Below are 12,313 nucleotides of genomic sequence, written 5' to 3' on the forward strand. Positions count from 1 at the left end.
ATCTCATATGTTATAGCAGCTGTAAACAGTCATCTCCTCACCAGCCTCTCTTTTTTCTTTCTCTTACTGAATGTTTTAGTAAAAAAAACACAGCTTGCTAAGAATTCAACAGCACTGTGGTATAATATGGCTGTGGGACAGTTTTAAGGCTTTTTTTTTCCATTTGATGTTTTTAGGTACTTTTTTCCCCCCTAAATGCAGAATAAGGACAAAATTGACAAATTGACAAAATCGATATTGAGTGTAGTGTAAATGGTGAAGTAAAATGAAGACTTCCTTTTATTGCCAAGTAAGTACTTCTGTGGTTGTTCCACCAGTTTTATCACTGCGTCCAGCCAGTGGTGATGCAGGAGCATTGACGGGGGCGATGACAGCAGGAATATAGATTGTTGGAGTTGCTTTTTAAGACAATTTAGTGATTGTACGCATGCTTCCAGTAAGACTAAAACTCCCTGAATTTTTGAGCTGTTATATAGAGCTGACATTCAACAGCTGTACACATGTATATGCTAGAAAGTAAGTGGTTTGAGCTTTCTCAGCTTTGCTTCCTGCATTTGGTGGCCAGCATTGTATATTTTTTATTGCTCATCTTTTGGCGGCTATCACCCACATTCACTCACAGTAAAGATGAGCCAAGACAAAGCCAAGATGAAAACTTCCTCCATTGTACAGCTGCATCCTCTGTGTTTTAGAGTAAGAGGTTGAAGTGTGATTTATTACTGAGTCCTATCAGAGTTATCTGTATTTAAGCTGCCACAGAGTCTGCTCTTGTCTGGACAAATCCCAGTTGGAGAGCTTGGCCCTGAGGGTGTGAGGAGGGGTATTTTAGGAGCGATGGAGGCAGGGGAGCATTTGGGGGATGGGAAAATGGAGAGATATTTGAGATTCTCTGGAAGGGTTGTGGTTAATTGGAAGATTTTGGAGTGGGGGATGAAAGCAGACGTCAGACCTTTTATCCTCAGCTGTCCTGCGGTCATGATGAGACCTGCAGTGTGTTGCTCAGCATCACAGTAATGACGGTGATATTAAATCAGCTTCCTGAATTACAGGTGAGGGCTGCATGATTGCTGTAGTGTCAGACATAAGAGTACAGTGTACAAGCTTTGGCTTTCCGCCTCTTAATGCTAATCTTTTTAAGCTCTGAGTTTAAAATCTCCAGATATATAATTTTTTTGGTTTTTGTATCAGATTTATTGAGGTTAACACACTTAAATTGTTTATTGGATTATGCCTTCAATTATCTTTTATATTTTTTTATTATACCACAGAACTGTTCAGGTTCTTAAAGCCGATTGGTCAGAAAGTGTTCATTAATAATTTTACTCCAAAGCAGCATCATTATGTTTCGACTTGTATGATGTATGGGGGCAGTAGAAAGCATCCTTCAAGGATTAAGGTTTTGTCGTGATTATACTCTGGTGATTATAGTGGCTATGCTCTGTGACTTAAGTGGATGGAGCAGGTGCTGGACTGAGAATGTGTTCAGGGTCTCTGAGGGTTTCTTCTTTATTTTCCTTTCACTGTAAGCAGATGATCTGATTTGATGGTGCCACAGGGTAGCAAGGGGCTGCCCCATAATCCTCCTGATTAACAGACCATCTGGATGAAGTGAGCACCTTTTTAGTAAACTTCCAGCAGTAGTAGATGTTCAATACATTTGACTCTTATAAACTGATAAACTGGATGTTTAATGTTTCCCCATTTGTGCTTTACCAGTGGTGAACAGCTGTACATGGGCAAGATTGGCTCAGTGGACTGTCTGAAATTCTGCATCATCAACTTAGGTGATGATGTCAGTCATGTTTCAGGGAAAGGTTCTGCACCATGCTGGAACTCAGAAAATCTGCAATTTTAACCAACAAAGCCATTTAAAAGAAAAAGCTGGAAAAATTTAGCCAGTTACATCATTGTAACTCAACTCCCAAGTAGCAGCACATGGCATGACATGCCATCCCAAGGCCTATCACCTCTAAATTCATTCATTCATTCATCTTCTGAATCCGGAGCCTATCCTGGGAACAGGTGGGAATACACCCTGGTTGGGATACCACTCCATTGCAGAGCACCACACACTTATTCACACCTATGGACAATTTAGAGCAAGTCACACACCAGCATGCTATTGTAATGTTGGAGGAAACTGGAGAACCTGGAGAAAACCAGCATGGGGAAAATATGCAAAGAAACTGAGAAGCTCAGAATCGAACTGGGGACCCTGGAGCTGTGATGTGGTAACGGTACTCACTGCACCACCGTGCTGACCACCCCTAAATTTTAAACTTTAAGTCACATTTGCACCACCTTTACATTGTCTTATAACTAATCTAATCTAATAATGCTACACGGCAATGGGAAAAGTTAAGCTCCGCTACTATAGACTTACTTCAGCTTGATTTCTCTTTGGTGGTAGTGATGTATCTGTCAATAGTGTCAGACCAGAAAGGGAAATCCTGAGGGACCTGAAATTTTTTTGGGTTAATTTGCTGCTTCTGTGTTCAGAATTTCAGACTCAGTGTTTCATTCATTGATCGTCAGTAACTGCTTTATCTTGATCAGGGTTGCAGTGGATCCAGAGTCAATCCCTTGAAACACTGGGCCTGAGGCAGGAATACACCCCATACAGGACGTCAGTGGTACTGTGTGGGAATCTCGCACTCATCCATGCTTTTTTTAGGTTAAAATTGAGATATAGCCATGTTCCTAATCCAAAACACCTCAGAAGTCATCTGGGAGCATCTGGAAAAAAGCAATTCAGAATTTCTAAATCTGTACTTCAGAATTGAATTTTTTTTTTTTTTTTTTTTTTTTTTTTTTTTTTTTGTCTGAACATTTGCTTAGTGGACTGGAGTTGACCATGAGACTATTAGTGATTTCTTCTTTATGTGCTGATGATTTTATTAGATGCAGAGCTATTAAGATGTATAATCAGCTTTTGAAGGCTGAGTTGTCATGGATGGTCTTTAAAGAGACGAGGTGCTGTGTCTCTCTGGAGAGATGAGATGCAAAGCTATAGTGTGACAGCTGTAGAGGGGCTGGGCAAATGGAGTTGACTGTGCAGGCCAGAGGCAGTGTGGACAACAAGCGAGTACTCACTCGCAAACAACAACAACTGCTCCATCTTTCTTTAAATGACCCAAAATGGATACTAAAAAAGTAATTTTGTTTGTGTAATGGTTCTCTACATAGCAACATGGAAGAAAAAGGCTGAACTTAGTGGATTTAGAGATGCATTTGTGAGCCAACAGAATGTTTTTGGTTTCTAACAACAGGTGAAAGTGCTCAATTACAGGAATGGTGTTTACTTTGAGTGATTTAGCTTGTGTAATTATTTCCTAAATGCACAGCTTGATTCTTCATACACATGCATGCTTTAAGTGGCTTAATGGTAGTACAGTTTTTTCTGATTGCTGACAGTATCAGACGTTGCAAGTTGCAAGTACAAAAAATGTTTAATCAGAACCTATGGAAAAAAAAGTCAGTGAACAATATGCAATGTTTAATTTGCATGCACACTGCTTCATGATATTTTTAAATACTGATGGATGGATATATCGTGTTAGGGACAGATGCACCAGTTATGCCCATTTGAGTAAGTGGAGCAGACCAGAATCCAGTGAAACATCTCTCACTCACTCACTCACTCTCACACACACACACACACACACACACACACACACACACACACTTGTCTGTAGCTCAGCTGCTGAATCATACCATAGCCCTAACGAGCCTTGTGCTCTGTGAGCTGCCAGAATGGCTGCCTGTACAATTAATACTGTTAATTTCCTGTACTTCAAAGCTGAAAGTTTCACTTTCAGTGTCAGCTATAAATGGAATTTATGACACCATTCAGATCTAAGAGTTCAGTGACTTGGCAAATAATTGTTTGTATTGCAAGCCTACAGGAGTAAAATATTATATCCACAGCATAGATGCACAGCATTTGAGGAAACTGTTCTTCAAAGTGTTTCACTTCTTTCTTCATTCAGCTTTTCTTCTTTTCCTGTGCATCCATTTCTTGCCATTGAGCCACTCGATAGCAAATTATTCAATTAAATTTTAAGGAATAAAACATATGTGGAATTATAGGAAAATAATCAACTTCAAAGTGTTTTAATCCTCTTGTACCACAGCAATTTGCCACTGCTAACAATTTCTTTATTAACAAACATATACTTTTTATCCTTTTATATATACCTTTAATGTTGACAAATGCTTATAAAACAGGTTAGTTGCTGTTATCACTTTGTTAGCATCTTCTCCTTCACCAACCTTTCTTTTTTTTCTCTCTTTCTTGAAATTAAGACAGAATGCAGCATGTCATGTTACTGAGAAACCTCAATGGTCTCCATTCTGAAGAGTTTCCAGTGTCAGAAAACTTAAAGGAACATCCTCTGACTGTTTCAAAGCACTGTCACCAGAGACTCCTTTCGAAAACATCTCCAAGCTTCACAACATAAACAGTTATACATTTTATTTGTTTTAGATTAGGCTTAGATTTTGTGGAGCATCTGCCATGCAAGTCCCAGAGAATAAAACATATGGGCAATTATACAAATAATTACATAGTAAATCAAGCGTACTGATATAAACTTGGGATTTGAATAACAGTTCGCACTGTTGTTAAAGCTGCTGTTGTAGAAATTAATGAAAACTTTCTGACCAATCAGATTCAATCATTCAACGGTGCTGTGGTATGAAATAATGTAATGATTGTGCATCTTGTAGGTGTATATGTTTGTTTGGTATTGATGCTCATGACATCAACATGAGGAACCAGAACAGGCACAAATAAGTTGCTTGTTCACTGATTCATGTCATGTTTTTAATTGCACTGTTGTAATTACAGCACACCTAACTTCAGCTTGTTCCACCTTCAATGTTCCATTGATACTGTTGTGCATATGCAAAGGTGTCTCTTTCATATCACGTCCAGTGTAAATTCTAGGTCAGAGGTTAATTTGTAAAGCTTCAGTGGCTGTTGGTTTCTCATCGTGCCTGGCGGCCTGTGATACGGATTGGGTGTGTGTTGTCAGGGCTGGGTTCAGATGGTCTCAGCAGCTGTGTCTGCATCACATTTTCTTGCTGCCTTACGCTTCGTGCGTACAGGAATGTCAACCCCTGCACATGCCTCTCTTGTCAGTGTGTTCTATAAATATTGGTCTTCCACATAATGCCCAATACCAAGCCAGCAGTTACGTGTTACGCACGTCATCTCTGCTCTCTGTCACATATGTAGCAGTGACCCACTTTAAAATCCAGCTTCCTCAAGCCTTCCTCACAGAACACCTAGATCCATCTTTTACTTCCTCAAAAACAACATGGCAAGCTGTCTGTATAAAGCACCTTCATAACTGCATTAAAGCTGCTCTAATTCCATTTCTAAATGGCTTTTTCTTTCTTGGAAGCCACAAGAGTCTTGAAAGCAAAGCTCTTCAGTAAAGATTATTGCTTTATGGTAGTTGGATGGAAGAGTTGTCACATTGAGCCATGTCCCACTTGGTTCACTAGCATTTCCAGTATGCTCAGATTTCCAAAACCTTGTGTGTTCTTGAGAGTGTGACATTGAGACCTACCCCATAATAGTCAAATATATCCATATCCTCTTGCTCTCCTAGCCCAGTTACAATGGGAATAGGAAATGGCATGACATGTAAAGCACTTCTATCAGCAGCTTACACTCAGCCTTAGATAACGTTGTAGTGCTCTTGTGGCTGGGATTTAAACAAATGGGGTTTTATGACTAGATTTGAGCTGTATGGACACACAATGCATAGGTTGGACGATTTAAAGGAGGAGGTTATGGGTTTAGCACCCTATGCATGGCTGCAGGGCAAATTGCATTTGCAATAAAAAGACTGACAGTGAGCTAAAGGTCCAGAGCTGAGCAATGCATCAGGGGGTGGAGCTAATTTCTTGGCCAGTTCCTTTTGCAAAGTGATATTGCTAATAATCTAGGAAATCTTTGCTCATATTAGAGGTCCAGAAACTCTTTAAACATTACAGATTGCACCTTTAAATATCAAACACAGTTTTTCTCATAGCCAGTTTGTAAATATATCCTGGCTTGACATGACCATATCAGTATCTCTGAAGATAAAGCCAGGCAGCCACTTAATGTGAGTCACAGTCAGCCTACAATATAGTAGGCTTATAGTACAGCGTGGAACATATGGCTGTGCTTAGAGTACAATGTTTAAAACTCCACACTGCCATGTGACATTTCTGTTACTGGTTGGCTGATATTTTTTCTCATTGGTGAAGAATTCCAGCGAGGTGCATTAGGATACCCATGTCGCCATGTGAACTCAGTGACGCCTCAGAGGACCTGTTATGTTTTGTATTTTTGCACCTAATATTCTCTTGGGTTTGTGAGCACCCTGAACTTGCTCAACTAAGTGGAGAAAGGAATTCCTCTATGCAGAAACACAAACATTTTATTGCCAGTTGTGTTTATAACAAGCTACTAATCAAATCTCACTTCCACTATAGGCTCTTATAGCTTGTTGCTATGTTGTGTTGCTTGGGATGTTATCTCAGGTTTCTCCAGCATGCAGTAACATCAAAGCTGCATGGAAAAGTACCTTAATTTTGATTTGCTGTTGGGCCAATGCTATATATATATATATATATATATATATATATATATATATATATATATATATATATATATATATATATATATATATATAATTAGAGAGAGAGAGAGAGAGAGAAACATGAATGCAGATTACCTGTAGAGTTTATGACATGCTGATGGTCAAATACCGTAACTCTGACACAAATAACCAAAAGATCCATTCAAGTCTGTGTATCCGGAGTCTGGTTTCTCCTAAAGTTCATACCCTATGCTTTTAATTCACTTCAGTTTTAGTCATATAGTACTTTTAACAATAGACATTGTCACAAAGCAGCTTTACAGGAATCCAGGGTTTCTGTAGATTCAGATCGTTAATGTAGATTCAGATCCCTACTGAGTAAGCCAGAGGCTATAGTGGCGAGGAAAAGCTCCTGGAGATGTTATGAGGCAGCAACTTTGAGAGGAACCAAAAGGGAGCCTGTTCTCTTCTGGGTGTGATTATAAATCATTACAGCATACAGGTATAGAAGAGTAAAGACAAACAGTACTATGTGTGCTGAAATGTTCAGTATGAGCATATCGTGAGTAAGAGAACTGGGACAGTCTTTGTGGATCTGTCATCAGCCACACCATGCAGCAGGAGTAGATGTACGAGAGAGAGAGAGAGAAGATTATTAGGTATGCTCTTATCTTATGTGTGTATTATTTGCTGCTGGATGTTGGATTTAGCTCTGCTCAGTTGTTTCAAGTATTTTTTTTTTATTTTTTTTTTTTGCTTGTCAACAGATCAGTAACCATGTCACAGTAGCCGAAGATTACAGCCTAGCTTTGATCAGCATTACCACTGACAGATTTCATCACTCAGGGATAAAATAGGATGGTGGTCAGTGGGTCACTACTGTGAACTGGCACAGAGAGTGGTGATGAAGTCACTGCAGAGAGAGAGAGAGTGTGTGTGTGTGTGAAGAGACAGAAGGGATGAGTGAAACACAAAGAGCAGTCTGAGAGGTCCCAAACACAAGGGCCCTCCTACCTAGCACTGCCTGTAGTAGAGCGCGGGAGAAGACAACAGAGCCTCAGAGCTGAATGGAAGGTGGAGGCGCTGGTCTCTGCACAGGCCTCATAATGGCAATGTTGTTTTATTCCACACACTGTGTATTGTATGCTGTTGCTAAGGGGAACATCGTTTAGTCAAGCATATGGAATTAGGCTGCTGTTAAAATGCTGTGGTCTGAGTTTTCAGTTATTCACATGTACCCACCACATCAGTCACTGGGTGTCTATATCAGTGTGTGAGAGATAGCGTGTTAAACATGTATCTGCTTGCTTGTGTAAGAAGTTAATGTACATGTTGTTGTGTTGAAAAAAGGAACTTGGCTTCCTGATTTTTTTTTTTTGTCTTGGTTCCTCTCAAGGTTTCTTCCTTTTTTATGCACCCTAATAACCTGTTAATAATCTGATGGCTGAATCTCAATTAAAAAACATTCATGCACACACTTCACTGGGAATAAAGTAAACTGATTGAGGACAGCAGAATAATGTGGATAATGTGTTTAATCTGTTAAATGGAAGAATAATTTACATGTAAACATTTGGATCTAGTTGCTTTCACAAGTACAATCTTTGCATGCATTCTGTGTGTGTGTGTGTGTGTGTGTGTGTGTGTGTGTGTGTGTGTGTGTGTGAGAGAGAGAGAGAGAGAGAGAGAGAGAGAGAGTGAAAGTACACAATGGTTGCAAACTGCGGTAACAAAGTTCGTGTTCTATTAATTCATTCATATTTAGTAACTGCTTTGTAAAAATATAAGGCACCCAGGTACTGCAGATGGAAACTAGCTAGTCCTGTAGCTATCTGTGGTGCAAAGCATCTTTTCTCATTTGGGATTCATTAATTAATTTTGTACATGGTCCCTGACAAGTCCTTAAATTTAAACTCAAAATCTAAAAATAAATGTGTGTCTGGGTGGGGGATGGGCATCCACAGCATCAGAACAATCACCCAGAAACTGTTATCCATAGAACCTGTATTGCTACCTTAATGTTAGCAATGAACAGAATAGTTTTGATTGTTATGACCGGTTAGGCTGCTGTTAAAGAAAATTTTCCAGTTAACAATTCAAATTGACATGGATACTAAAATGACCTGTGAAAATGTGTCCTGGTTTACTAGAGCTTAGCTAACTTGGCTAATGCTAGTGTGGAACAAAATTGTGCATATTGTGATATATCTGAGAATATGATGACGTGAATCGAGACTCCAATGGTGAAATTCCACGGCAGGAGGACTTGGAGACGTTTATCTACATTCATAAGTCTTGTCGTTTTTGTTTTCATGTATAAGAAATTTCTTTCTGAAGAATTTGCAAATGTATATTCTGTATTTAAAGGAATAATATATGTGCACGTTAATATACACATTCTCTACATCCTGCCCTCTCATCATGTTTGATGCATAAAGACCTGGTTGTTATTGATGGTAAAGAACTTTCTCCTCGTGCACCTTCATTCTTTTCTCTCGATCTGTCTTCAAAGAGGCCTCCAGACCTCTGTGCTGTGCTGCCGTAGTCAGAATGCTGATGAGGGTTGGGCCTAAAGAGTAAGGGAATGACGTGGCCCTTCCAAGGCAGATCTTTATGCCTTTTTATAAGCCGCTTCATGCAGGCCTCAGTGGAGAGAGGGGCTCCTCCATTCAGCAGCCATCCAAGCATGCACTGAGGGCCACACTGCTGCTTTGTCTTCGTCAGATGTTTGGGGAGTAGAAAGTGGGACATTTGGCGGATGCAACTGATCCCCTAGCAAAGTTGATTTGGAGTCATTCATATGTGCATATACTGTTTCAAAATAAAAACAGTTGGTGACTGTTGGTGACAGGGAGTGTCATTTTGCTATTTTCACATTTTTATCAGCATATTGATTGTTTTTGCCATAATGCATTGGTTTGCTGGAAGTTTCATTACGTAGCAGCATGTGGTCTTGGATGAATATTTATACAGAATAATATATGCTGTTTCCAAGGCAAATGGCTTGAAAATGAGCTCTTTGAAGTGTAGCTTGCAATTTAAGAGTTTTAAGATGATCTTTCAAATAACAGATATAATAAATTACCTTTTCTCATTTGATATACAATAATTACTTATAAGTTTTAAAGTCTTTTGAAATTATTGCCCTTATATTGACTGAGCTAGTGACCAGAAAATTATGGGTTTGAAGCCCAGGACTGCCAGTGATCCATTTTTTGGCCCCTTGAGCAAGTCCCTGAAACTCTCAATTGCTTTGATCGTATCCATTAAGTTGTACATTAAGTTGTAAGTTGTATGAATGTCTGTTAAATGAGGAAAAGTGAATGTATGTACAGTATTCAGCAAGTCTTACAGTACGCCATGTCTGCACATAACCTCAACACGGCCAGAGCAGCTTTACAGCTACTAATGAACATTGTCTTGCATGCCCAAAATATAGCTGAAGATCACTCAGCTCAGCTGGTGGAAGATTTTTTTTATTTATTTTTTTTTAAATCGCACTTAAACTCTGGAATAGTGTTCCAGAGGACATTAGGAACTACATACAGCTCTGTGAGTGTTTTGAATCCAGATTGATAACATACTTGGTTAGTCCTGTTTTTTGGATCCTTTATTAAGTTTAGACTGCTTTGGTGCTCAAATTAACAATACATTTAGTCATTTTATTTCTTCTATATCTTTGTTGTCCCATTTTTAGATTAGAGAAAGAGCAGCAGAGAAGCAGAAATTTTCTTCCTCACTACTTGAGCTGAAGGAAGCAACAAGCCTTTTCTAAGAGCACTTGATTGGGCACAGTATGGCGCCGTCTTTCTCTACAGTGGCTATTTTCAGCCTGCATTTGCTTAGAGGATTAAATGACTCATTTCTTGCTTATGTTTTTAGTGAAATTTTGATGTGCGTTAAGTGTCAGCCAAGCTTGGCTATATCCAGACATTAAAACAGATCCTAATAAAGAATTCTTAATAAAAAGTGTAGTACTTTTGAAATATTAATTAAATTATTATCATACTACATATGAGGGTAATCTATTCCAGATCATGAAATTCACTTTAAACATGTTTTTTTCCATCTCAACCCTGTCTAACCTTGCCCCTCTAATTATAGTAGTGATCTTTTTCTTACCCAGTGACCTCTCTGTCTCTCTGCAGGAGTTTCCTCCCGCTTCCCAGAGATCATGGCGGCTGGCACACACTCTCCTGGAGGGCCCAGTGGAATCATTCGGAGTCAGTCGTTTGCTGGCTTCAGCACGCTGCAGGAGAGACGCTCACGGTGCGCATTTATATTTTGTCTATCGAAAACACTAACCTTTCCGAAGCTGTTTTTTTATTACTACACATAGAAGGCTATGGTGGGCATTGCATAGGTACAAATATGATACCATTAGAAATCTTTCAATTAGTAAAGAGTCTAAAATATTGTTTATGTTTCAATTGAATTCATCAAGCTTAAATCAGGTATCATATTAAGCTACCGCATGGCAAAATGCAGATACTGTGTGTCTCTCAAATTCAGACAAACAAACAAGAGCTGATCAGAAAATAAACAATTTTGAGTCATTTGTATGCACCTGATAATAGGCTATTAAGATCATTTAGCTATTTTTGTAGTGCTGTTAGACTGGCAAAACTGCTTTTCTTATCGTATCCATTGGATCTGACATGCAGAGAGATAACCAGTTACAGCAGACCTGTCTCTGTGATCTCTGTATACTATGAACAGATTAAATAACCACTAGTGAGTAACTTGCTTATTTGAGCTTGGCAGTGTGCTTATTCACAAAAGTGGCCTGATTTATCAGAGTGAAATATCAGTGTGTAAGTGACATGCTGAGACGTGTAAAGCAATGAAGATTGCAGTCTCAGGAATGTAGCTGTTTATTAGTTGGCAAATGACTGTCAAGACGCTAATACGCCATTGCACTACTATGCAACATACATTTATGATGTATGTTTTTAAACACCAATCCAGATCTACAACCATAATTCAAAAGTCCTTGTCCCCGACCTTGGGTATATGAATAGAACACTCTAAGTGTCACACGTGTTTATAAAAAGCTTCACGTGGCACATACATTCATAAAGCTGCAGGTCCAGTAGCACAAAAGACATGGTTATTTCTGATAGTGCGTGTGTGCTCATGTGTGTTTCCAGGTGTAACTCATTTATAGGGAACTCGGTAGCACAGAAGAAGTCACTCACAAAGCCCAAGAAGCCCCATCTGTGTGGGCACAAGTCCAGCAGCAGCAGCAGCAGCTCACATGAACCACAGCCTAAGAGAGTGGAGGAGGTGTATGGAGCCCTGAAACAGGGCCTGGAGTAAGTACAGTTCATCTTCATACTTTCACCAACATACACCATGCTCTCCCATAGCACTATAAATACATACAGTACTTATAGTAAATATATTCAGTACAAATAGTCAATATTCGGGTCATATAGTAAATTCATAGAGAACATATAATATATATCTAGAGTACATATATACAATAGTACATATAGAAAATATATTAAATATATGCAGTGAATAATGTAAATATTCCATCAGTGGTACCAATAGTACATATAATAAATAAATAAGTACAGTATATATAGTGCACATACATTCAACTTGCCTCCAAAGGTCCATTTTCGACCTCCGTGCAATTGAGCTATAAAGTGGGGGGAAAAAAAACATAGACACCATGGCAACCGGCTAGCCAGCTAACTGTGATGAGT

General features: G+C 39.1%; 1 protein-coding gene across 4 annotated transcripts in view; it reads left to right on the top strand.

Moving 5' to 3' along the window:
• ripor2 (RHO family interacting cell polarization regulator 2) overlaps positions 1-12,313 on the top strand; it is a 46,946-nt gene that overhangs the window by 12,178 nt on the left and 22,455 nt on the right. For all 4 annotated transcript variants that reach the window (XM_026929828.3, XM_026929829.3, XM_026929830.3 and 1 more), the window contains exons 2-3: positions 10,748-10,868; positions 11,750-11,914. In XM_026929828.3, coding sequence (XP_026785629.2) covers positions 10,748-10,868; positions 11,750-11,914 — 286 coding nt within the window. The remainder of the gene's footprint in view (positions 1-10,747; positions 10,869-11,749; positions 11,915-12,313) is intronic.

The sequence above is a fragment of the Pangasianodon hypophthalmus genome, chromosome 23, assembly GCF_027358585.1.
Source record: "Pangasianodon hypophthalmus isolate fPanHyp1 chromosome 23, fPanHyp1.pri, whole genome shotgun sequence".
Taxonomy (NCBI): Eukaryota; Metazoa; Chordata; class Actinopteri; order Siluriformes; family Pangasiidae; genus Pangasianodon; species Pangasianodon hypophthalmus.